We start from the raw sequence: 27,204 nt of genomic DNA on the forward strand, positions 1-27,204 counted from the left end.
TGTTTGTGTTTTAGTGCAAAAACGCTCCATTAAATTATGAAAATACTTACTTTTATAAACTATCCAAACAAAAAAGATGTGAATAACCTGAAAAAACTGACATTTCTTAAGAAAAATCAGTGCAATTTTAACGATATTCTGCCTCAACTTATCATTTCTACATGTGCGTTATGGATCAGATCTACAAAGACACTAAACACTGAGTAACAGGCAGAAAATTGTTGAAATTGTGCTTAATTTTCTTTAGACATTTCAGGTTGTTCATATTTGTTCAGATTATTCACATTTTATTGTTACAGGATAGTTTGTAAATGTAAATATTTTCATTATTTAATGTTATTTTTTGCACTAAAACAAAGTAAAAAATTTGAAGTTGTCATTATTTATAGACATAATGTAATATTAGGTTGTTTTGGTTTTTTTTTTTACATCAAACTGAGAAGAAAATCTGGAGTCATTCTTTTTTGTCGGTTATTCGGCTGTTATTATTTGACTGTAGATCATATTGGTCTGTATGTGGAACCAGAACTAAAATGAGTTCCACAGCCTTGACTGTGGAATTTTTACACTTTGTAAATTCATCCCAGGGGCCGTATTGGAACCTTAGGCGGGCCACATTTGGCCCCCAGGATGCATGTTTGACACCCCTGGTGTAGAGGCTTTGATGGTGTAGGTAGGACCAGAACTGGACGAATCTGTGAAATTCTCCCACAGAAATAAACACTAAACATTACATAATTAAACACTTTCTGAAATGCAGAGCTCTGGTCAGAACATGTCAATTAAAGACTTAAAACTAAGGATTTTTTATACTTCTAATCATATATCAGTCTTTTAACAACCTAGTTTTTTTTTTTAATTTATTATTATTATTATTATTATTATTATTATTATTATTATTATTATTATTATTATTATTATTAATGAGCCCTTTACTTAATTAGGCAGCTGAGGAGATAGAAGGGTTGACACTGAAGTACATTAGTGCCCTCTAGTGGACAGATGATGTAAATGACACACATGAACTGATAAACTACCTGCTGACACATAATCTTACACAGCACATGTGTCAAACATGCGGCCCGGGGGCCAAATCCGGCCCACCAAAGGGGCCAATCCAACCCACAGGATGAATTTGTGAAATGCAAAAATTACACTGAAGATATTAACAATCAATGGTGTCAAAATCATTTTAATTTAGGTTCCATATACAGACACATACAGTCCAATTAGATTTGAAGTGGGTCAGAAACAGTAAAATATTATCATAATAACCTATAAATAATGACAACCCCAAATTTTCTCTTTGTTTTTTGGTGTAAAAAAGGTAAAATTACATGAAAATTACCAAACTATACTTTTACAAAAAAATGTGAATAACCTGAACAAATATGAACAAACGGAAATGTCTTAAGAAAAGTAAAAGCAATTTGACCAATATTCTGCCTGTTACTAAATGTTTTATGCGATTGTAATGCACATGTGTAAATGATAAACTGATAAACCGAGGCATAATATTGTTAAAATGTTAAAATTGCACTTGTTTTTCATAAGACAATTCAAGTTGTTCATATTTGTTCAGGTTATTCACATTTTATTGTTACAGGATAGTTTGTAAATGTAAATATTTTCATTATTTAATGTTATTTTTTGCACTAAAACAAAGACAAAAATTTGAAGTTGTCATTATTTATAGGCATAATGTAATATTTTTTTTCACATCAAACCCAAAAGAAAATATGGAGTCATTCTTTTTTGTCGGTTTTTCTGCTGTTATTATTTGACTGTAGATCATATTGGTCTGTATGTGGAACCTGAACTAAAATGAGTTCCATAGCCTTGACTGTGGACATTTTGCACTTTGTAAACTCATCCCAGGGGCCAGATTGGAACCAGACTGGAACCAGATTGGAACCAGATTGGAACCCATATTAACCATATGGGCAACTGGGCAATTGCCCAGGGGCCCGCGACCTCTGAAGGGCCCTGGGTAGCTCGGGTATAACGAAAATATCTGGTTATCTTTTGCTTATAAATGAAACTGTCCGCTGCCCGGAGCCATTGCACTGCACAGAAACCCTGCTCCTGCTGTCTGTGACCGTGAGCTGAGACCCTCTCCTCATTGGTCAGTCCAAAAAGCGAATCAGCGGTGACGCAAATCAACATGCGTGCACTGAGCCGGATGTGAGACGTCAAGAACTATGCGACATACGTGAATTGCATATGCGTAATTTTGTATTGGTCAGATAAGTATTATAGTATAAGGTTTTCCAGATGTTTATAGCAGTGGCGGCTGCTTGTCTTTCAGACAAGGGAAGCTCATTGTCAGCTTACATAAAAAAGAAAATTTTAAAAATTGTCAAGTTATTTAAACATACATTCGGCCCTCCGTTCCTTTTTAAGAAAATGCTCAGTGACCTTATCGTACCAAGTCGGCGTCTTTTCCAGGGACTGGACCAGTGTCCTCTGAATGTCCAGCAGAGCTGGTCTGCTCAGATTGCCTTGGCCCATTGTGTTGCAGGTGTCAGACTTCAGCCTTTTTAAACAAGAGAAGTTCCTTTCACTGCAACCTAGCCGACAGTCTGACTGATTTAACTATCTACAAAACGATATTAAACTCGAACAAGAAATGATTAAATTATGGAACTGAAACAAGAAAACGCTGAAATTATGTTAAACTGAAACAAGGAAGTACAATGAGTGTGTTTTATTTACAGTGCAAGAAATGAACGAGTAATTTTGTAGTGGTTTCTCTCTTGATTTCACTGCAGAATGTGTGACGGTATTAAACTGAACTGTGTCAGTGAAGGAGGAGATCTGAAAACAGCTGTCTATCAAACTGGATTCAGCCTTTCGACTGATCCTCCAATCAGCATGTGGGATTCTGGCGCCCAGCCCGGCCGAGCTCCGCCCACAGCTCCATTCACCCCCAGAGACGCCCGGCGTCCGGGGGTGGGACAACATCATGGCATTTATCCAATTACCGTCCAGTTTTCAGGCAATGAAAAAAACTGTTCCACTCAGTCCCATTGAAGCCCAGAGACGCCCACAGTCTACGGACAAATGCACTGAGCAGAGATGGATGAGAAAACACAGACACGGGAATGGAGGAGAAGTGAACAACATCGCGTCCGTTGATTTGTGATAAAGCTGATTCTGAACAAACTCGTCTGGGAGATGAACGTGTTCTAACATATTTGTAGTCAATGAAATGTCAACACAACCGTACATATTTAACCATTTAATTTTCGTAATTTTAGGGGAAGCCGGGCTTCCCTTGCAGTCTATGAGAAATCGCCACTGGTTTATAGTTTTTAGTATATGTAGTATTTAGTGTTAAAATGTTTAACCCTTGCCTTGACATGCCTTGAATTGTGATATGTTTTCTGTTTGAAAGTTAAACTGGGACCAAAACGTTTATTTTAGCAGATTATACTGCATTATATTTATTTTTTCCTTGTGGTGGCTCCATGAAAATGTTGAGATATGTTTATTGTTCAGAGAAAGCAGATTTCAAGATGTTTACATTGTACTTACTTTAACTCTCTTGTTGAATTCTGAGGTGACAAGGGGATTTCTGTTTAAAATTCATATCTGATTCTATCAGATTATGTTTGTGTTTTGTCTGTGGGCTTTTTCTGACGATTCAACACATTTGTGTTGGCAAAAAGTGTTCTTAAATAAATACTGGATACTTTGGAAATGGTTTCTTATTTATTTTTTGTGAAAATGGAGGACACTTCCCTCTCTTTCTAATGTAGTGGATCAATTTTAGATTATACTGATGCTAATGTGTTTTGTTTTCATATCATCATAAGCAAGTGAGTGGCCTTGACAAGAGGCTATAGTGGTGCACTTGTAGTTCTACGAGCATTTACACATTTGTACATCAAAATGCATTTGATGATAGTTAGATATTGAAGTATGGGGTATATTTACATATATTCCTGGAATTTATTCTGTAGTTTGCCAGATTATAGGGATCCTGGGGTTGTGATGATGGGACCCTTGAATATTGTTGCCCAGGGTACAATGAAGTGTTAATCTGGCCCTGCCCGGGACGCATGTTTGACACCCCTGCTATAAATGAAAAGAAAAACATGAAAAACATGAAATCTCTGAATATCACTGTTTACTGTTCAGTTTACATTTTCACTGTTATCTTCTCTGGTTGTACTGGTGTGTGTGTGTGTGTGTGTGTGTGTGTGTGTGCGTGTGTGTGTGTGCGTGTGTGTGTGTGTGTCGGACTGATGATGACGAAGATGATGTTTGATGACCTCTGACCTGTTGAGTAGGCGTGCACCTTACTCACATGGCTCCTCCCCCTTGTCCACCTGCAGGGGTCATGCTGAAGTGGTGGTAGACGGAACGTTTGGCGAAGGCGTTGGGCTGATCTTATTGGATGACGTACGCTGCGAGGGGTCAGAGCCGTCCCTGTTGGACTGTCGACACGGGATCTGGGGGAGGACAGACTGCTCTCACAGCGAGGACGTAGGCGTTCGCTGCAGAGGAACGTCCAGCCAACGGACCAATGAGGTGCCGGTCATTGCACCTTCGACAGGTGAGACGGACGGAACAACATATCTGTGAATTCTTTTCTCACATTTATAAAATAATTGCTTCTAGGGGTGTAAGACAATATCAGTTCTGCAATATTTCGCAATATTTCCTTTCACAAAACCTCCTGTGGACCCCCCAGAGGTCCTGAACCTCCTGTAGACCCCCCAGAGGTCCTGAACCTCCTGTAAACCCCCCAGAGGTCCTGAACCTCCTGTAAACCCCCCACAGGTCCTGAACCCCTGTAGACACCCACAGGTCCTGAACCTCCTGTAGACCCCCCACAGGTCCTGAACCTCCTGCAGACCCCCCAGAGGTCCTGAACCTCCTGCAGACCCCCCAGAGGTCCTGAACCTCCTGCAGATCCCCCAGAGGTCCTGAACCTCCTGCAGATCCCCAACAGGTCCTGAACCTCCTGTAGACCCCCCACAGGTCCTGAACCTCCTGTTGACCCCCCCTGGTCCTGAACCTCCTGCAGATGACATGGACCTCTGCTTCTGTCTGTTAAACTGCTGTAGTGAACACACAGATGCTCACATATGAACATAAATAAGTCTGTTTTTGTTTTTGTTTTTTTCAGGTCCCCTGGTGCGTCTCGTGGGTGGCAGCAGTCGGAAGGAGGGTCGCGTTGAAGTTTATCTCCATGGTGACTGGGGGAGTATCTGTGACTCGGGCTGGAACGACCTGAACGCAGTGGTGGTCTGCAGACAGCTGGGACACAGGTTAAATATATGAGGATGATGCATGGTTTACACTAGCCCTGTCCATAGGAATAGAATAGAATAGAATAGAATAGAATAGAATAGAATAGAATAGAATAGAATAGAATAGAATAGAATAGAATAGAATAGATCTTTATTGTCACTGTCACAGGAACAATGAAAATCAGTTTAGCAGCAGAACACTTGGTGCCAAAGAGATTGTATTAGAAAACAAAATAAAATACAAAGATCACAGTGTTCAGAAAAGTGAACTGTGAAAGGGCTTCAGAATGAAATATGAATACACATGTGCTACTAAAGGAATGCTAGAACTCCTGAAATGATCTGTCAATGATTTAATGGTTCAGACTTTAAAGGGTTAAAATAATCTTTTCATCCAAATGTGTCACTAACGTAAACTGAATATTTAGAAAATTTGCAAAAAAGTGAATGTCCCCTGAAAGACATGAGGAAATGACCGAAAGATTCAGATCAGGAGATTATTTTAGTTTTGATGATATTTTGCTCATTTTATTGTTCATGGACTTGATTAATCTCTTAATCTTCTTTACTTTTATTTGATTTTCTGTATTCATTTACCTATTTTGCTGATCTTGTTCATGCTCTTGATTCATTTTTTTGTTTTTTGTAGATTTTTTTCATTAATTTTTTTCTTAACCCTTTCATGCATGAGTTGTGAGAACCTTAGTTAAGATTTTTTTCTTCAGTATTTTTATTCCTCCTTAGGCATGAAAAAAACGATGCAATCGAGTTTTTTTTGTCTATGGAGTTACAAAAAGATCCATCCATTTAATTTTTGAAGTAAAGAAACGTGTTTAAAACCTAATGTCAGAAAGTGATATGAAAACAATGAAATAAAAGCATTTTTAATGATGCTAATCTGATGTCTTCTCACATTTTAACATATTCTAATGCTAGTAATTACTCACTTCATGGAGATAATATGCAAAAAAAACCCTTCTTGTCTAACAAATAACAATTGATTTACACTTAAACATGTTACTGCAGATCAGGTTTATCAAGAACAGCAAAGTTACAGTAATGGTATGAATGTCAATGTATGGGATGGTGCGTAAGTGTTCACTGTGTTGGCTGATATGGAACTTAAACATCAAAACCCATTAATATACGAGAGAACAGCTGGAGAAGAACTGTCCACTGTAGTGACCTATGCATGAAAGGGTTAATTATTTTGTCGATATTTGTGAATTTATAGGTTTTTTTTTCATTTTATAAACTGATTTGTTGAAATGTTTCATTTGTTTCATTAATTTATACATTTGATTGATTTTTAAAAATTATGTTTTTATTATTTTGTTAATTTATGTCCATCTGATTGTTTTTTCATTTTATCGACTCTAGTTGATTTAAGTTAGTTTAATTGCCTTAATATGCATATTTATTTTATTTTTGTCTATTTATTTATTTGTTTTATATATTCTTTGCATTGAAATCTTGTTTTGATGTAAATCTTATATCCTTTCTATGTCTATTATTTTTGTTCACTGATGTTCAGTATTTTGGTTGACATGAGTGCATGTGTGTCAGATAAAACCTCGTATTTTCTGTGTCTTCAGCGGCAGAGCGCTGGCAGCTGGAGGGTTCGGCCCAGGTAAAGGACCCGTCCATCTGGACCGGGTCAGGTGCACAGGGAAGGAGGAGTTCTTGGGCGAGTGTCCGTCTCTGGGCCAGAGAATCCAGGGCTGCAGACACCAAGAGGACGCCGGGGTGAGGTGTGATGTGGCAAATCTGGAATCAGCTTCACGGGCAAAGCCTGAGGAGCTGAGCTGTGGTTTGAGGAAGATGGAGGAAGAAGAGGAGGAGAAGAAGAGGAGGAAGAACCGAGGAGAGGACAGCACACTCAGGTGAGAATGTGCAAGACTCTTACTGGTAGGGCTGTGTATCGGTAAGAATCTGCTGATTCAATACAAATCACAATACAAGGATCACGATACGATATATTTTTTTTAATGATTATTTTTCTGAAATAATGGAATTACACCAGAAATCTGCACAAATACTAAACACATTTTTATTTGATCCCAACAGGATCTAATGCTGTATCACAAATTGTTCCTGTGTTCAAACTGAAATTCTGTTTTACAGACATTGCAGTTTAAGATCCTGTTCAAATGTTCATATTCTATTAGTTCACAACTAACATTAGACCATTATTTTAGTTCAATCCTAACAAAGGAACTAACATTATTTAATAAAAGAGTGTTAAATAATAATATATAAAATATAAAAAAAGAAAAACAAAAAAACAAGAAAAGCACTCGGAGAGCGCAGACCTTCGCCAAGGCAGATCAGTGGGCCCCCATTGTCCCCCCCACCCCTGATCACCACCAAAATTTAATCGTTTCTTCCTTGTGCCAGTATCAACATTTCCTGAAAATTTCACGAAAATCCGTCCATAACTTTTTGAGTTATCTTGCTAACAAACAAACACGCAAACAAACAAACACGCACGCAAACACACAAAGAAAAGCGATCACAGTACCTCCTGGCGGAGGTAAAAATGAACCTCCACAATATCTGCATTTGAATAAATACCTAAAAATATTGATACAGTACTTTTTAATATTGATACAGTATTGTGAAATGAAATACCGTGATATAGTGCAGAACCGATATTTTCTAACACCCCTACGTACTGGTGGTAGAATGTGGTGGTCCGATGTTATGCCTTCCCACACACGTCTTACTTCTAACCCATTACATCTCACAGGTAAATCCTTTTTACTTCATTTGTTGACAGCTTTAGTCACTTTTCACTTTCACCATTTTATCCTCCTCCTCCTCCATATGTCCAAACGTGATAATCTGTATTATAAAAGCCAAGTGGCCTTTGTGTGCGTGTGTGTGTGTGTCTGTGGATTCACACTAACTCCATACACAGCTGACTTTGTCATCCTTCTGTATTTTTGCTCAGTGAACAGACTAGTGAAAACAGTCAGTTGATCGGACCAATATTTTGTCAGATATTAGTAATTTTTAATATAATATCCTTATAATCACGTTACTATGTCCAGAACGCTTTGACGGTGACCACTGGACAAATGTGGTACAGCACGAACGAATACACAACAGCATAAAAATGACCATATGTGGAATCTGTGGATCCACACAGGTCAACACAGTAGTATTATATATTTATAATAAACTGAAAGATTAGCCCATAAAGACATACAGACCTGGTGCTACTTCTGTGGCAGTTCACAAAGGAAGTTCTCTATTTAACATTTCTGTAGTCATTTATCACCACTGATCATAACATTAATCTATAATAATAATAATAATCTATAATCTATTAAAGGGATGTAATGATATGAAAATTTCATATCACGGTTATCATTATTATCAAGGTGTTGTTGAAATTGTGCTCAAAATGTTCAAAAAGTACTTATACACACAGTGAAATAATTTAACCAAGTTGTATTTAAATAAATAAATAAATAAATAAAATAATTGGCACAATGTACCTTCTGTTGGCAGAAACGTTCAAATATTAACCCTTAGTGGTCTGAGCCTATTTTTTCAGTACTTTGGATTTTGCCTTTATAAACTACATAAACAAATGTTTACTATACCCATGTTTGGGATCTTTTAACTTCATCTATATCATCTGCCTTTTATTTTTTTTCACTTTAACCTACTATATCAACATAAAAGGACAAAAAACACAAAAAAATATAAAATCCGATTTGAAAAATGTATATAATTTATTGCATAAATAACACAAAGATGCTTAATGAACCTTTTCAAAGATTTTAAAAGGGAATATTGGTTCCAAATATTAGGTATATAAATTAAAATTGTAATAAGTTAAAACTATACTCAAATATTTCACATAAAAGCAGATCTTTACATATGCATTTTCTTCTTAAAAGTGCAGTAATCAAACACGGTCATCCTACTATAATGTACGCTCTGTGTCCAGTGTCCACTGTCAGATTGATGTTGCAGCACAGGAGGGTGTTTGTATGGGTTTTTGTCAGCCTTCACAGGCCCAATCGCCACCAATCTCACCAAATGAATAGAAACATTACCCGACTATCTACTAGGCACAATTTTATGTCCATATTCAAATGTTTGTGAGGTATTCTGGGCGATTTTAGCCTCTCATGCTATCGTACAATGGTACCACAGCTACAATGCCGCAGTTGCACCACAGGAGGGCGGTTTAGCCTCTCATGCTATCGTACAATGGCACCATGGGTGCAATGCCGCTAGTCATGATAATTAGAATTTAAACAGTAATACTAACCGCCTGCAATTTTACCGCCGTTTATCGTTATACAGGTAATCGTTACATCCCTAATCTATAATGATATAAAAATGCAGATGTATGCAGATGACACTGTCATCCATGTCCATGGGGTGGACCCAAAACAAATGACTGACAAGTTATTAGTTACAATAGAGGAAGAGTCAAAATGGTTTAGTCAGTCATGTCTAACTGTAAATGTGGGGAAAACGGCATCCATGTATTTAACCAACAAACAAAAACATACAGGCTAATATAACTGTCAACGGAGAAAATGTAGACTATGGAACAGAAGTCATGACACTAAATCCCACAGTCAGATTTAAAAACACATCAAACACCAGAAGGATTGGAAAAACGGTTCAAACTCAGTCAGACTCCTGCAGGTTCAAGCTGACTCAGTAAATGTGTATGATGCAGATGTGAGCTCTGACTGTCCTGTCCATCTGTCCTGTCCTGTTCTTTATCAGAACCTCGTGGCCGTGGCAAGTTTCAGTGTGGCTTCGATCCCACCAACACAACACTGGTCCAGTCTGTAGTGGAACTGTGATCAGCCCCTGCTGGGCCCTGACCTCTGCACACTGCATCAGCAGGTACAAGTACTACTACTACTACTAATATATACTACCACTACTATATACTAATATATACCGCTACTACTGCTACTACTACTGCTACTACTACTACTGCTGCTGCTACTGCTACTACTAGAACTACTACTACTACTACTACTACTACTACTAATATATACTACCACTACTATATACTAATATATACCGCTACTACTGCTACTACTGCTGCTGCTACTGCTACTACTTCTGCTACTACTAGAACTACTACTGCTACGACTACTACTACTGCTACTACTACTACTGCTACGACTACTACTACTGCTACTACCACTACTACTACTACTACTACTACTACTACTACTACTACTACTACTACTACTACTACTACTACTACTGCTGCTGGTCCAGTCCAGTCTGTAGTGGAACTGTGATCCGCCCCTGCTGGGCCCTGACCTCTGCACACTGCATCAGCAGGTACAAGTACTACTACTACTCCTTCCTCCTCCTCCTCCTCTCCGTCCTCCTCCTCCTTCCTCCTTCCTCCATCCTCCTTCCTCCTCCTCCTCCTCCTCTTCCTGTCCTCCTCTCCTTCCTCCTCTTCCTCCTCCATCCTCCATCACTCTTTCCTCTTGTATCCAGGTTTGGCAGTGACCCCTCGGAGCTCCTGGTCCGGGTCGGGTCTTCGGAGAGAACCCTGGTCCCTGAACAGGTGGTGGTTCACAGGAAGTTCAAGGGTCAGAGCGGAGGTCATGACCTGGCTTTGATAAGGCTTCCCAGCTCCAAGGGCCACTGTATGACCTTTGACCCCAACACTAATGCGGCGTGCCTTCCTACTCCAGACACAGCATCAGATGGGAGTCGTCTGTCCGCTTGTGTTGTCACGGTTACCACAGGCTGGAGTGGTCCAGGTACAAGCCCCTCATCTCTAAAAAGTATGAGTCAGATATTTAACCCATACAGATCCAGAGCTACTTTTTATATGACCCCCCCAAATGAAATGTCCTCTATATCTAAGTGTTCTTAGCTGATTTAGACATATAGGCATGTTCTGTCTTTTTGGCCTCTTTTTTCTTCTGTTGTTTGTGTTGATCCTGGCCTCATGTGCATCACAATAAGCGTCCGTGTGAAACACAACAGTGGAACCAATGTTTAACAGCAGCAAAATTAAGAAAACAAAGCTTTGATTCAGGAAGTAATTGAATACTGTAATCGAATAATTTTGTTAATCGATTTGAGTCAATTAATCAATTAATTGTCTCAGCTCTATACTTATAAATATAAATTCAGTTGATAAGGGGTTCAGAACCTTTTTAAATAATTTTTTTTTCTCAGCCTTGTTGAAAATATTTAGGTATACAAGACATAAATTTTGAACAAACAAACATCAAGATGTCAAAAAGGAAAGGTATTTGAACAAATAAATTTAAGAAAAAAATGTATAGATTTAAAGACACAAAGTAGAATAGACAAATTATAGTATATATTAAAAAAAAAAAAAAAACATATCCAAGAAAGATAAATAAATAAATACATCAGGGAGTTCAGTTTGTTTTACAGAATTCTTTATAAATTGCCAGGGTGCTAGTGCTTTTTTTGTTAAAGATAAATTCTAAAGATTTAATATATTTTTTAAATTCCATCAGGAAGATTTTAAAATTTGAGTGTGTTTTGGTATATTCATTTTTGTGAATATGAAATTTTCCAAATTAAATTATAAAATTTACAACAAATTTTAAATTACGAATGTCATGTTCAAAATATGTCATTACATTTTGAGATGTTATAGTTATTTTTTCATTACTTTTAGATATGATATATATTTTTCAATTGTAGACCAGAAGTTAGACGAGTGTTACCTTTTTAAATAATTGTGTCCTTCCTGTCTCCTAGATTCCATACTTGCATCCTGGGTGCCTTTGATGTTGCCATGGCAATGTAAGAAGCACTACGGTGACAGCTTCTCCAGCCACGGAACGCTGTGCGCCGGCAGTCCCCCCGACACCAGCCGTCTCCACAGCGACGACTGTCAGGGCAACTCTGGAGCTGGGCTGGTGTGCCAGGGGGACGCGGGTCGGTGGGTGCTCACAGGTGTGGTCGCCGGCGGTTACGGCTGCACTGACCCCGCCTCTCCTGCGCTGTACATACGTGTCAACCGCTTCAGGAGCTGGATCAACGAGGTCACACACACGCACGACAGGAGGCGGGATGAGCTCGACACAGAACTACGGCACGGACACGAGGAGGAGCCGTCACACATCCGTGACAAACACACACATGACCATCAACACGATAACGAGATCGGCACCGTTGGACAGAAACACACACACGTGCATCATCCACACACTAACACACAGGCGAAGAGCGCACACTTTCACAGTTTCAACACAGAGAATCCCGACAAACACGTACAAATCGTGGTCTGATCGACTCCGTGTGATTGGCTGTACCATCTGTGCCATGTGACCGCCTGAGGAGCAGGAGGAGGAGCAGGAGGAGGAGGAGGACCAGGAGCAGGAGGAGGACCCAGCTTCAGTGTCAGTGTGAACTCAGTGTTGTGAAGTGTCGTCAGGCAGATGCAGGTGTGTGGGCCGACGTGGACGACCCAATGCATGGTGCTTTGTGGTGCTTTTTTTACAGGCAGACCCAGAATCTGGCAGACGCTGATCAGGGTTTTTTCACCCACCTGAAAAACTCCAAAAAATCAGCATGGCATGTATTTAAGGTGAAACCTACAGTACTTCGGGTGAAATTTTAAAGGTGGTCAGACACACACACAAAAAAAAATCTATGCTGAAGTTCACATGTTATTAGGGCTGTGTATTGGCAAGAATCTGGCGATAGGATACAAATCACAATACTAGGATCACGATACGATATATCACAATATATCATGATACTGTTAAAAATGCAATTTTTTTAAAGAATATTTCATGAGATGACACGGGAAGACATTCCAGAAACATGGTGACAAATAGGGACGTGTATTGGCAAGAATTTGGTGATATGATATAAATCACAGTACTAGGATCACAATATGATATATCACGATATATCCTGATACTGTTAAAAAGGCAATTTTTAAAAAAACATTTTTAAGATTATTTTGTGAGATGACACGGGAAGTCATTCCATAAACATGGTGACAAATAGGGGTGTGTATTGGCAAGAATTTGGCGATACGATATAATTCACAATACTAGGATCACGACAGAATATATCACGATATATCACGATACTGTTAAAAGGGCAATTTTTTGTGTCTTTTTTCTTTAAGATTGTTTCCTGGATGGATAGAGTTACACCAGAAATATGTACAAATACTAAACACATTTTTCTTTGATTAGAACAGGATCTAATGTTATATCACAACATTTTTCAAATTTTCTAAATAGTTTCCAGAGGAACTCCCATCTGCCGCTTAGACTGTAAAAAAGTGCTTTTAGGATGACTCAGATAACCATTATGTAATAAAACAATGTTAAATAATAATAAACAAGATAGAGACAAAAGAGAAAAAAACAAAAATGAACCTCCACAATATCTGCATTTGAATAAACACCTAAAAATATTGATACAGTACTTTTTAATATCGATACAGTATTGTGAAATGAAATATTGCGATATATTGCAGAACTGATATTTTCTAACACCCGAACTTGTTAATGTGTGTCTTCTTTCTTTTCAGTCACACCAGAACATGTAGAACAGTAGAACCTGACAGAACCGGTGCACCGTAGTATGAGTAACCTGCTTTAGGAGCCGCAGCTCATGAGCGTTTTTGTCTTGAATGAATGGAATGTGGAAATCCGCAGTATGAGTATGTCACAATCGCCAGAGAACACCTGATTGTCCTTCCAAACCATGACCCCTCCTTTTCCTCTTCCTTCTCCACCATCATCTTCCTCTCACACAGATCGACTCATCTAAGTTTATTTTCTTTTGCGTTCTCTTTTATTATGTTTTAAGAATTGTTATTTTCTTTCTAACTGCTGTTTTCTGTTTTAAAAACCCTTAGACAGGATTTTTGGGGGCTGGAACTGATTATTTCTATTTCAAATTTTTTCCACAGGGTTTGTAAAACGAGCTCAGTCATGGAACGAACTCTACTGGCACTGTGAGGTTCTACTGTATTACTGTACTGTACTGTATTAAAACTAACAATATCATCCACAATCATGTAGATCACAGGTGTCAAACATGCTGCCCGGGGGCAAATCCGGCCCGCCAAAGGGGCCAATCTGGCCTGCGGGATGAATTTGTGAAATGCAAAAATTACACTGAAGATATTAACAATCAATGGTGTCAAAATCATTTTAATTCAGGTTCCACATATACAGTCCAGTTATATTTGAAGTAGATCAGAACCAGTAAAATATTTTCATAATAACCTAAAAATAATGAAAACCCCAAATTTTCTCTTTGTTTTTTTTGGTGTAAAAAGTTAAATTACATGAAAATGTTTACATTACCAAACTATGCTTTTACAAAAAATGTGAATAACCTGAACAAATATGAACAAACGGAAATGTCTTAAGAAAAGTAAATGCAATTTTACCAATATTCTGCCTGTTACTAAATGTTTTGTGTGATTGTAATGCACATGTGTAAATGATAAACTGATAAACTGAAGCAGAATATTGTTAAAATTGCACTTATTTTTCTTAAGATAATTCAAGTTGTTCATGTTATTCAGATTTTTAAGGAAACTTTGTAGATGTAAACCTGATCATAATATAATTTGACTTTTTTCACTGTTATTATTTTACTGGTCCGGCCCACTGGAGATCAAATTGGGCTGAATGTGGAACTGAACTAAAATGAGTTTGACAGCCCTGTTCTAGAATAAAGGTGGAATATTCCTGAAACAGATGTGCTGTGGAAGAGGGGTTTGTAAGTGTGCATTAAAATGAGTTTGACAGCCCTGATGTAGATAAACCTAAATCTGCCCCAGGTTCAGCTTCGAGAAAGTATTGGAAACTGTGTAAGAAAAGCTCTTAAGGTAGTTAATAACCCTTTCAGCTTAGATGGTTCCGTTAACGTCTGGGTTATGTGGCTTTTTCTCTTGTGCTGTCTTTGACTCTGATCCTTCACCTACAACCATACCGGTTATTTTGCATATTTTTGCATATTTTTCATTCAGTCAAATTATGCAGACGCTGCTGCTGATTATTTTTCAAATCATGCATTGATAACTATTGGCCGCCACCAATCCCAATGTAGTTTTTTATTGTTACTTGTCAGAAATGTTTACCCATGAAGACCCAGTCCTACTTCTGTGGCAGTTCCCAAATGATTTTTCCAAAATTTAATTCATTGATCGTGTAGATGTTCATGAAATCTCAGCGTAAAGTTGAGGATAATTAAATCAGAAACAGACAAAACTGAGGAAAAAGTGACTTAAAAACAGGTGTCTCCATCCACTGTCATGTGTCATGGGTTCTACTGGTATTGCAGAAGATGATCATGAAGATCTGAGAATGTGCATTTTCCCTCCATTATTTACATGTATCAATACTATTAGAGGTTCAACATGCAAAAAGAAAAAAAAAAACAAACAAAAAAAAACAAAAACTGGTATGGTCTTTTAAAATTGTACAGGAAATCTTTTTTTTCTCTCTTTTCAAAGCCATTGGTCCTGATGATCTTTTTGTACTGACTCTGCAGGTGGCTTTAGATTAGACCCATAGGTCAGGTAATAGATTACGTCTAGGATCCTGAGTACTAGTTTAGATCGTATGTGTGTTGCATTCATTCTTGACTGAATTAGATATAGATGAACTGTTGATTCAATGTTGTCTGCTTCAACCAATCAAACCACAGGATGTTGACACTGCTCTACTGTCAGAGGGGCCACTGGTTGGAGTAGGGGTGAGGGAGTGGGGTCCCTGATGGTGAAGTTTTTTTTATAGACTCTACTTGTGCTTGTGGTCGTAGTGTGATCCATTGTGTTGTGATGGATCCTGTAAACCTGCTGCCGTGTCTGAGGCCTGTTGTTGTAACCCTGTACAGACGCTCATATCTAGGGATGTAACGATTACCGGTAGAACCATAAACCGTGGTAAAATTGCAGACGGTTAGTGTTACCGTTTAAATTCTAATTATCATGATAACCGTGTTTGATTACTACACTTTTAGGGGAAAAAACGCCTATGTAAAGTTCTACTTTTATGTCAAATATTTGAGTATAGTTTTAATTTATGACAATTTTGATTTTATATACTTAATATTTGGAACCAGTATTCACTTTTAAAGTCTTTGAAAAGGTTCATTAAGCATCTTTGTGTTATTTATGCTATAAATTCTATACATTTTTCAAATCTGATTTTTTTTTGTGTGTGTTTTCTGGTCTTTTATGTTGATATAGTAGGTTAAAGTGAAAAAATAATAGACAGATGATATGGATGAAGCTGTGCTGAAAAAAAGATACCAAACATGGGTATAGTAAACATTTGTTTATATAGCATAAAAAGGCAAAATCAAAAGTACTGAAAAATGGCCAAAATAGACTCAGACCACTAAGGGTTAATATTTGAATGTTTCTGCCACAGAAAGTACATTGTGCCTATTATTTAATTTAATTAATTAATTAATTTATTTTTAAATACAACTTGGTTAAATTATTTCAGTGTGTATTAGTATTTTTTGACCATTTTGAGCACAGTTTCAATAATACCACGATAATAATGATAACCGTGATGATTTTGGTCACAATAACTGTGATATAAAATTTTCATATCGTTACATCCCTAGTCATATCCTGACTCCATGCCCGTCCCCCCCCCCCCCCCCCCCCCCCATGGAGATCCTGGAGGATTCATGCAAATACTGTATGTCTGTGGTTGGACTGGGCTGTAAAGGGGTGGGGGTGGGGGGTGTAGGCCCGCTTTACCTGTGTTTTAACCCATCAGCTGACCCTCTGTGTACTGTACTGAATCATGATTGAGTATTAAACATATACCTGGTGAGAACATCAGTGTTGGATTGGTCTGTTTACTTTCAGGAATTAACATGAATTATTGGGAAGTTTAATGCAAAAAAAGGACACAGCACTGATTGAACAGATTTACTGTCTTTGAACCCTGTATCTGTAATACATAATAAGTGATAGTAAAAGACAAAAATAATATTTCCCTTAGGTTTGATTACAGGAGCTCTGACTGTGGCATCATTTATACAACAACACAAGACTTTGTAATATTAGAACTTTTACTTCCCATTGGATTTCTGACCTGGATCTTTTGTTTATAATGGAAGTGTCAGACCTCTGGGTGAAGTCTGCTCCATCCTGGTAATCCTCAATATGGTTCAGGTCTGGACTCTGTGGTTCAGGTCTGGATTCTGTTGGTTCAGGTCTGGATGCTGTGGTTCAAGTCTGGACTCTGCAGTTCAGGTCTGGACTCTGCGGTTCAGTTCTGGACTCTGTGGTTCAGGTCTGGACTCTGTGGTTGAAGTCTGGTTGCTGTCATGCCCCTAAATCCACCCTTTGACAGTTTCAGTCCCATGAATCCTGTGTTATTCATCTTGGAATAAATAAATAAATAAATAAATAAATGAAATAAATAAACACCTACTGATGATCAGACCTGGTCCTTCAGGTAAATCAGGTCCAGGTGACATAGACCCCAGTCCTAGACCTGAACGACTACAGGAACCCAGGTCATAACACGGACCTTACAGACTTCTACTGTAGGCACTAGGCATGATGGGAAATCATTTCATCAGCCTCTGGACCAGGGTCAGTCTGAACCAGGGTCAGTCTGGCCCAGGGTCAGTGTAGACCAGGGTTAGCCTGAACCAGGGTCAATCTGAACCAGGGTCAGTCTGAAACAGGGTCAGTCTGAACCAGGGTCAGTCTGAACCAGGGTCAGTATGGACCAGGGTCAGTATGGACCAGGGTCAGTGTAGACCAGGGTCAGTGTGGAGCAGGGTCAGTGTGGACCAGGGTCAGTTTGGACGAGGGCCAGTGTGGACCAGGGTCAGTCTGAACCAGGGTCAATCTGAACGAGGGTCAGTCTGAACCAGGGTCAGTCTGGACCAGGGTCAGTCTGAACCAGGGCCAGTATGGATCAGGGTCAGTCTGGGCCAAGGTCAGTCTAGACCAGGGTCAGTCTGAACAAGGGTTAGTCTAGACCAGGGTCAGTGTAGACCAAGGTCAGTCGGGACCAGGGTCAGTGTAGACCAGGGTCACTCTGGACCAGGGTCAGTGTGGACCAGGGTCAGTGTAGACCAGGGTCAGTCTGGACTCTGGACCAGGGTCAGTCTGGACCAGGGTCAGTGTGGACCAGGGTCAGTGTAGACCAGGATCAGTCTGGACCAAGGTCAGTCTGGACCAGGGTCACTCTGGACCAGGGCCAGTGTAGACCAGGGTCAGTCTGGACCAGGATCAGTCTGGACCAAGGTCAGTCTGGACCAGGGTCACTCTGGACCAGGGCCAGTGTAGACCAGGGTCAGTCTGGACCAGGGTCACTCTGGACCAGAGTCAGTCTGGACCAGGGCCAGTGTAGACCAGGGTCAGCCTGGACCAGGGTCAGTGTAAACCGCCCCACATCAGAATAATCTGGACTTAATGGGATCCAAGAGTTTTTTGTTTCACACTCAAAGCAGGAGATTTTAAACTAAACAAAGATTAAACGCCTTTATTGTTTCCCAGTAAATGACCCATTAATGTGCTTAGCGGCAGTTCTCAGTCAGACACAAGGACACATGTTCATCTGTTCTTTTGTTTGGAACATCCCCTCAATCAGACGCCCTGGTTACCATGGAAACACACAAACACATATACTTCTGTGCTTTTCTGTATAAATATACAACAGGGAACAGTGACAGAGTTGAACCTGAGAATACCTGGATTCAGTCCAGTGGGGACCTCCAGGGGGGAGTCGTCATCTGCAGTCACATAAACGTTCAATAAATGTTCCCTGGGGGGCCCACTTCAAAAGGAAGTCAGTCCACGTACGCCCCCCCCCACCCACACACACGCACAGGAAAAATTAGAGCATTTTTTCCAGTCAAAGTATTTTCCTCAAAAAGAATACATTTTGTTCTATGTTGAGTAAATTTGGCTCTAGTTTGAGTAAATTTGGCTCTGTATTGAGTAAATTTGGCTCTATTTTATAGTAAATTTGGCTCTGTATTGAGTAAATTTGGCTCTATGTTGAGTAAATTTGGCTCTATACTGAGTAGATTTGGCTCTGTATTGAGTAAATTTGGCTCTATGTTGAGTAAATTTGCCTCTATTTTATAGTAAATTTGGCTCTGTATTGAGTAAATTTGGCTCTATTTTGAGTAAATTTGGCTCTATTTTATAGTAAATTTGGCTCTGTATTGAGTAAATTTGGCTCTATATTGAGTAAATTTGGCTTTGTGTTGAGTAAATTTGGCACTATTTTATAGTAAATTTGGCTCTGTATTGAGTAAATTTGGCTCTATATTGAGTAAATTTGGCTTTGTGTTGAGTAAATTTGGCACTATTTTGAGTAAATTTGGCTCTGTATTGAGTCAATTTGGCTCTGTTTTGAGTAAATTTGGCTCTATGTTGAGTAAATTTGGCTCTATTTTATAGTACATTTGGCTCTATATTGAGTAAATTTGGCTCTGTGTTGAGTAAATTTGGCTCTGTATTGAGTAAATTTGGCTCTGTATTGAGTAAATTTGGCTCTATTTTGAGTAAATTTGGCTCTGTATTGAGTAAATTTGGCTCTGTATTGAGTAAATTTGGCTCTATTTTGAGTAAATTTGGCTCTATATTGAGTCAATTTGGCATTCACCATTTATTGTAATATTATCTTCTGCAATTTGCATTTTTTGTGTGTGTGAAAATCAGGTATTTTCCTGTATTTAATTCCCTGATCGTGTAGATATTGAAAGGTTATTAGCTCAAATAGAAAAAATGACTTTTTCAACAAAATATATCATTAACTGAACATAAAAACAAGCTTTTATAACCACTGTCATTTATCAAACTACATGGGTTTTACTGGTGAACCAACATCGTAGTCCAGTGGTTTCAACCCTTTTTTTGGACTCCATTTTAACATCACACATTTCTGTCAACCACAGACGTTCATAACAGAGACTTTTTTTTTTTTTTGCTAAAATTAATTAGTTTTTGATGCTGTAATAGTTTCTCTCCTCTGTTTCAAATCCAGGTTAATTTTAGATGACATTTAGTCTATATAATGTATATTCTTGTGGACGGAGGCAGTAAAGCCAGTTGTAGATTACTGCACAAAGGGAGAACTGGATTTTCCTTGGTCAGGATATGTACAGTCAGTCCAGCTTGGATTTACAAGGCTGACAATTAATACTGAACAAACAAGAACTCAAACTATGAATTATGAAAGAGCTGCAGCATCTGAAACCGACCACAATGAACATTTGACAGATAAACAGAACCACAGTGCTGCAGTTTCACAACCACAGTTTGTCTGATATGGATTGGGATTGGCTCTGTCAACTCAACACAGATTTATATTTGGAAGTTTTTTTTTTTTTTTTTTTTTATCAATTACTAGAAATTCCAGGCGACCCCATGTGGGGTCCCGAACCCAAGGGTTGAAAAACACTGCCCTAACAAGGGCTTTCAACCTTCTTTTGTTTATGAATCGTTTTTGTTCTACGCCAATTCTGACAGTACATGAGGTTTCACACACACTTGTCCAACTGGAAAACTGTGCTTCTTCAAAAGCCTCCATGCTTGACAAACCACTAAGTAAACAGGATATGATGGAATATCTACTTCGGGGGTCTCAGACATGCGTCCCGGGGCCCAAATGTGTCCCCCCAAAGGTTCCAATCCAGCCCCTGGGATGAATTTGCAAAGTGTAAAAATTCCACAGTCAAGGCTGTGGAACTCATTTTAGTTCTGGTTCCACATACAGACCAATATGATCTACAGTCAAATAATAACAGCAGAATAACCAACAAAAAAGAATGACTCCAGATTTTCTTCTCAGTTTGATGTGAAAAAAATAATATTACATTATGTCTATGAATGTAAACAACTTAACATAAACAACTTCAAAATTTTGTCTTTGTTTTAGTGCAAAATATAACATTAAATTATGAAAATATTTGCATTTAAAAACTATCCTGTAACAATAAAATGTGAATAATCTGAACAAATATGAACAACCTGAAATGTCTAAAGAAAATTCAGCACAATTTGAACTATTTTCTGCCTGTTCCTCAGTGTTTAGTGTCTTTGTAGATCTGATCCATAATGCACATGTAGAAATGATAAGTTGAGGCAGAATATTGTTAAAATTGCACTAAATTTTGTTAAGTTTTTTTTAATTTAAATTTTATTTTTTTCAGGTTACTCACATTTTTTGGATAGTTTATAAAAGTAAGTATTTTCATAATTTAATGGGGGGGGGGGGGGTTGCACTAAAACAGAGACAAAAATTAGTAGTTGTCATTATTTATAGGTTATTCTGTTATTATTTTACTGGTCCGGCCCACTGGAGATCAAATCAGGCTGAATGTGGAACCTGAAAGAAAAGGAGTTTGAAAGCCCTGATCTACACACATATGAACTACTGGTCTATTCACAGGGGGTCTTTTTTACCTGGGGTCATTTTCCCAGACCCTTTTACAGAAGGGAAAAGTCCCAGTAATGTGTACTGACATTGTGTGGTAATGATTACAGATGTAGCACATTTGGATGGACCTAAAATCTCTGGCAGATATTACTTATTCCTTCACCCCTAATCCTGTCTGAATAGGTCTTAACACTCCCACTACCTGAACATTTGACAGACAAACAGAACCACAGATAAACAACCACAGTGCTGCAGTTTCACACTTGCAGTTTGTCTGATATGTATTGGGATTGGCTCTGTCAACTCAACACAGATTTATATTAGGAAGTAGTTTTTTTTGTCTTTTTTATCAATTACTGGAAATTTCAGGCAACCCCAATTGAATTCCAGGCGACCCCACGTGGGGTCCCGACCCCAAGGTTGAAGAACACTGGTCTAGATTATATTGAGCCAAATACTCTGATTAATTAAGGGGCGTGGACAGTGTAACTGACAGGTCAGTCTGTCTTGTGTCTGTCATGTATTAACAGAAGTGTTAGTTTCTCAGTAAGTTCTACTTTCATCCTGTGCTCTTTAGCTCCGCCCACTTGTTTCCATAAAACCAACATGGTGAAGACCACGTCTTTAAGCTTCAAACCTGCATCACAGATGGTTCAACCACTATTTATATGCTGCTTAGGAAATTTAAAGGTGCTGGAGACTTTCGTTGACCAATTTTTCATCAAATCTGTAAAACCTCAGTCATAGCCTAAGTATCACAAATCTGTAAGTCTTTCTGTGATCACTCACCTGAATCTCTTGCATTACGGTGAACAATTTCAAAGTGCCATCCACCATAAACAAAACCCATGTGTTTACATTCAGACCGGGAGGTCACTCGGGCATCTTTGGAATTTTTTGTCACGACGTGCATTGTGGGAAATGGTGGCTCGTGCCGTCGCTGCAGGCGGCTGGGAGGTTCGCGCAATGAACAACTGCAGGACTGTTTTAGTCTACATCCACAGGTACACTACCGATCACATGACATGTCTGTGTGAATTACACGATGATGACTGATGATACATGTTTGTCCGAACACTTACAAGGTGGGTCTGAAATCTAATGGAAACAACAGTACTATCATACCATCTGATAAATATATGAGCTCCAAAAATAACAGAGAGATGCTGAGATTCTGTTCAGGAACTAACACTGTGTTTGGTACGATGTGTCAGGAGTGGATTCTACCACATTTAAAATAAAGAAGGAAATAAATACACTCAAGTCACAATAAACCTGATTATAGACCATGAGAAATATTTTATTCTGAAGCCTTTGCACAGTCCTATTTTTTCTTTAATACTCTGGGATATTTTCTATTTTATTTTATTTTATTTTATTTTATTTTATTCCTTCATTCATTTTCTGAACCCACTTTATCCTCACTAGGGTCATGGGGGTCACTTGGAGCCTACCCCAGCTACATAGGGGCGAAGGCAGTATACATTAGGGGTACATTATTTAATTTAATTTAATTTAATTTTAATATCAGTTCTCATACAATCCCTTTTGCACTAAGTGTTTTGCTGCTAAACTGATTTTCATTGTTCCTGTGATAGTGACAATAAAGATCTATTCTATTTTATCTTATTCTAAATGGTGAATTTCTGCATACAAATGGTTGCCTTTATTTTATTTTATTTATTTGTTTTTTACATTACCTTACAACAGTCATGTCCAGAGTCCTGCCCTGGAGCCAATCACGGCCTAGCAAACAGAATAAATAAACAAAACACTTTAGAATATAGTTCCTCCTTTCACCAGTCTGGCTGTGTGTCCTTGACCTTTGACCCCCCCCCCCCCCCCCCCCCCCAAACCCTGTTACTTCCTGTTGTGATACTGTGGTCAGACACACCTAGATGAATCAGTGTGTCCAATAATGAAAGACAGGAAATAAAGGAACAGCTGCTTTACGTTCAGAAGTAGTGGGTCTGTGCACAAAGGCCCAGCTCTATGGGATTAGTATTGACCACAGGGGGGCGCTGAATTTCTCCTAAAAAACTGTTTCAGATTCTCTTGAACACTTTTCAAATCACTAATTGATGTCTTTGGGATTATTGATAATCACAAGGGCGAGGGGTATTGTGTTTGGTTCAGTTTGTTTGTTTGTTTGTTTGTTTGTTAGTTTACACTTTAGCAGCAAAACTATTGGCTGAATTCATAATAAATTAGGTTTATAGATTAACAGTGACAGTAACAGTGAATAGATGTGATTACATTTTGGGAAAAGTAGGTCAAACTTCAAATTTTTTTATGAATTAAAAATAAATAAATTCCCCATTTCCTTATAATGGGTGAAATTTCTAATGTCTATAAAAACATCAATTTTGTTTCAATTTACTTCAAACTTAGCACAAATATAGAGACAATTGATATGACATCAGCACATGCATACACATGATGACATCTGATACTGGTGTGATCATTCACTCCGAACCCATCTGTTCAAACAAATTCACTCTGCCTGGACACTGACCACCACACTTGTTTTAGGTTGATGTTTTGTTTTAATTATGTTTGATGCTGTTGTCTTATGCTTTTTATTGTCTGTGAGGTGACCTTGGGTGACTAGAAAAGCACCACCAAATAAAATGTATCATTATTATTATTATTTGTAAATAGGTATTATTTTATTAGTGTATATAGGAATAAGGATGTGTTATATCGTTATATTGTTGTTGTAATTATTATTTTTATTATCATGTTGATATTCATATAAAATAATAATTGTTATTATTTATGTAGAGATCATAAGGAATAGAGATTGGGGGTAGGAGTATATAAGTTTTTTCTTCTTCCTACTCCTTTTCCAGCATGTTTATTTTATTTATTTTATTTTATTTCATTTTGGGGTTTTTTCTTTCCTTTACTTGTCAACCTTTTATGTATCATTACTGATATTTTGCTGGTTTGTTTTGTTTTGATTTCACTGTCTACATGTTCGAAATAAAGATTAGAAAAAAAATAAAATTATATATATATATATATATATATATATATATATATATATATATATATATATAATTATTATTATTATTAATCAAAACTATGTGACTTTGAAGAAATATCAGAGGGAAGTCAATTCACCAAGGAGGTGCTCGTCATCACCATCACCATCATCACTAGGGCTGCAGCTATCAAATATTTTAGTATTTGAGTATTCTGCTGAAAATTCCTTTGATTAATCGAGTAATTGGATAAAACTTACTTTTGCTTGGTTAAAGAGCAATTATAAATACACAAGAGGAAATAAGGTATTTCACTTAATAATGAAGGACCAATTGGTTACCTTTTTTTCTGATACTTAACAGTTTCATTTGTTACATTCATATTGTACATATACAACAAAACGTATTTTCTTGACTAGAAACATTTCCAGAGGCAACTGCAAACACAAATAAAAAGAAATAAAACACAAATAAAAATAAATAGAATTTAATTACTTTCAACTTAGTATTTCTTGTAAGTATCCAAAATATAAGGCATTAATAAATAAAAAAAGGCATAAACATTGCCTTTTTGTTGTGCAACTGAACTTTGGCAGATATAAGTTTCAGAATTTACAATTTAGACATAACAGGAATGCATTGTGGCATATAAGAGGCAAGAACATTTGAACAGGAACTTGGAGCGAGTCCATGCATGAACAGTGTTACACATTTCTGCTATATTCAGGAGAATCAAGGCAATGGCCACCCCACCTTATCTGTCTGTCTCATAACCTATAACCCCCCCCCCCACACACACACACACACACACACACACACGTCCAGTTAATTGATGATTCGCTTCATTTTTGCAAAAAGTAGTTGGATTTTGCCAAAATCAGGCTGTGACAAGTTAAGAGAAAACTTTCACCCACCCGTGCACCATTTCGTCCATGCTTTTGGAAAATTAACCGTGCAAATCACGGCTGCGCGGCTCACTGCCTAAATCTGTACTTGTCACAATCGTAATAAACTAGCCACACATTCGACAGTAGCCATAATTAACAGAAATCTAGCCCTCCGCAGGACTAACGTTATGTTAGTAAGGTACATTAACGTTAATCTCATGGATTTGCGCTACGTCAATTTTATTTTATCTGGGGTCCTCTGCTCCATTCTGGGTATCTTATGAGAAGATGCTCCATCACAGATTTGCTGTTGTGGTATGAAAGGGCTGTGTTACAATGGATACATATCGCGGTGATTACCTTGCTGTTCAGTCTGAAATGCTTCTACACTTCTGACATGTTCTGTCTTTTTTATTGTGTTTTTTTTGGTCTTTTGTCATCATTGTTGTATTCACCCGCCTCTTCCATCTTCCCGCTGCTTCATCCGAACACTTCCACGTCCTCCGTCATCTTCCTTTGCTTGAGTGACGTAAGCGTGTTGTGCGCGTCCGTGCGAAATGCTGTGCTTGGAGCTTTGCAATTAAATAAGCGATTCCTCAAGACAGAGAAAATTCCTGGATCATTTTTTGTAATCAAGGTACTCGAATAACTTGAGTAATCATTTCACCCCTAATCATCACCATCACCATCAGCAGCAGCAGCAGCATCACCATTATCATCATCAGCAGCAGCAGCAGCAGCATCACCATCATCATCATCATCATCATCATCATCATCATCATCATCATCATCATCATCACCATCACCATCACCACCACCACCATCATCATCATCACCACCGTCATCATCACCATCAGCAGCAGCAGCAGCATCACCATCATCATCATCATCATCATCATCATCATCACCATCATCATCATCAACATCATCAACTTCATCACCACTATCATCATCATCATCACCATCATCATCACCACCATCATCATCATCATCATCATCACCATCATCATCATCAACATCATCAACTTCATCACCACTATCATCACCACCATCATCATCATCATCATCAGCATCATTACCATCATCATCACCACCATCAGCATCATAATCATCATCACCATTATCATAATCATCATCATCACCATCAGCATCGTCATTATTCTTATTCTTATTATTCTATGAAACTGTATTGGTATTGGCTGTAAATAGACCCTCCTGTGGTCCACTTGTGGGCCCAGAACCAGTGTTTCAGGTCTAATGCAGATTAAACCTCCAAACCAACACACTTAGCTTTAGTCTGAACACTGTGACAAACCCAAACCTCTGGTGTGCCTGAAGTCACAAACACAGAGTCTTCCCTGGACGACCTCGGTAAAGTCAAGAGTAATTTACATGTTCTGGGTCAGCTGTTCTCCTAAGTTTACCAACACGGACAAAGGTCAGGGAGGGGTCAGTAGACACCCTCCCTCCAGAGTTCTCTGTGTGTGCGTGTGTGTTTTCTCCCTTTGTACATCTTTGAGAAAGTGAGTGTGGAAATGAACTAAGTGCTGAGCTCTCCCCATTAATCACATGGAGCAGTGGAACCAGGGGGAGCTGTCCTACATCTGCAGGACACACACACGCACACACACACACACACACATGCACACACACACACACACACACA

The 27,204-nt window shown here is 38.4% G+C and overlaps 1 protein-coding gene across 1 annotated transcript in view; it reads left to right on the forward strand.

Annotated features, from left to right (window-relative positions):
- The window catches only part of LOC115439689 (neurotrypsin-like), an 86,329-nt gene extending 73,440 nt beyond the window's left edge, over positions 1-12,889 (forward strand). Inside the window, exons 9-14 of the mRNA XM_030163609.1 lie at positions 4,341-4,561; positions 5,138-5,279; positions 6,857-7,144; positions 10,020-10,142; positions 10,761-11,029; positions 12,012-12,889. Of these exons, the coding sequence (XP_030019469.1) occupies positions 4,341-4,561; positions 5,138-5,279; positions 6,857-7,144; positions 10,020-10,142; positions 10,761-11,029; positions 12,012-12,544 (1,576 nt within the window). The 3' untranslated portion in view covers positions 12,545-12,889. The remainder of the gene's footprint in view (positions 1-4,340; positions 4,562-5,137; positions 5,280-6,856; positions 7,145-10,019; positions 10,143-10,760; positions 11,030-12,011) is intronic.
- Positions 12,890-27,204: the final 14,315 nt, after the last annotated feature.

This window comes from Sphaeramia orbicularis, chromosome 19, assembly GCF_902148855.1.
Source record: "Sphaeramia orbicularis chromosome 19, fSphaOr1.1, whole genome shotgun sequence".
Taxonomy (NCBI): Eukaryota; Metazoa; Chordata; class Actinopteri; order Kurtiformes; family Apogonidae; genus Sphaeramia; species Sphaeramia orbicularis.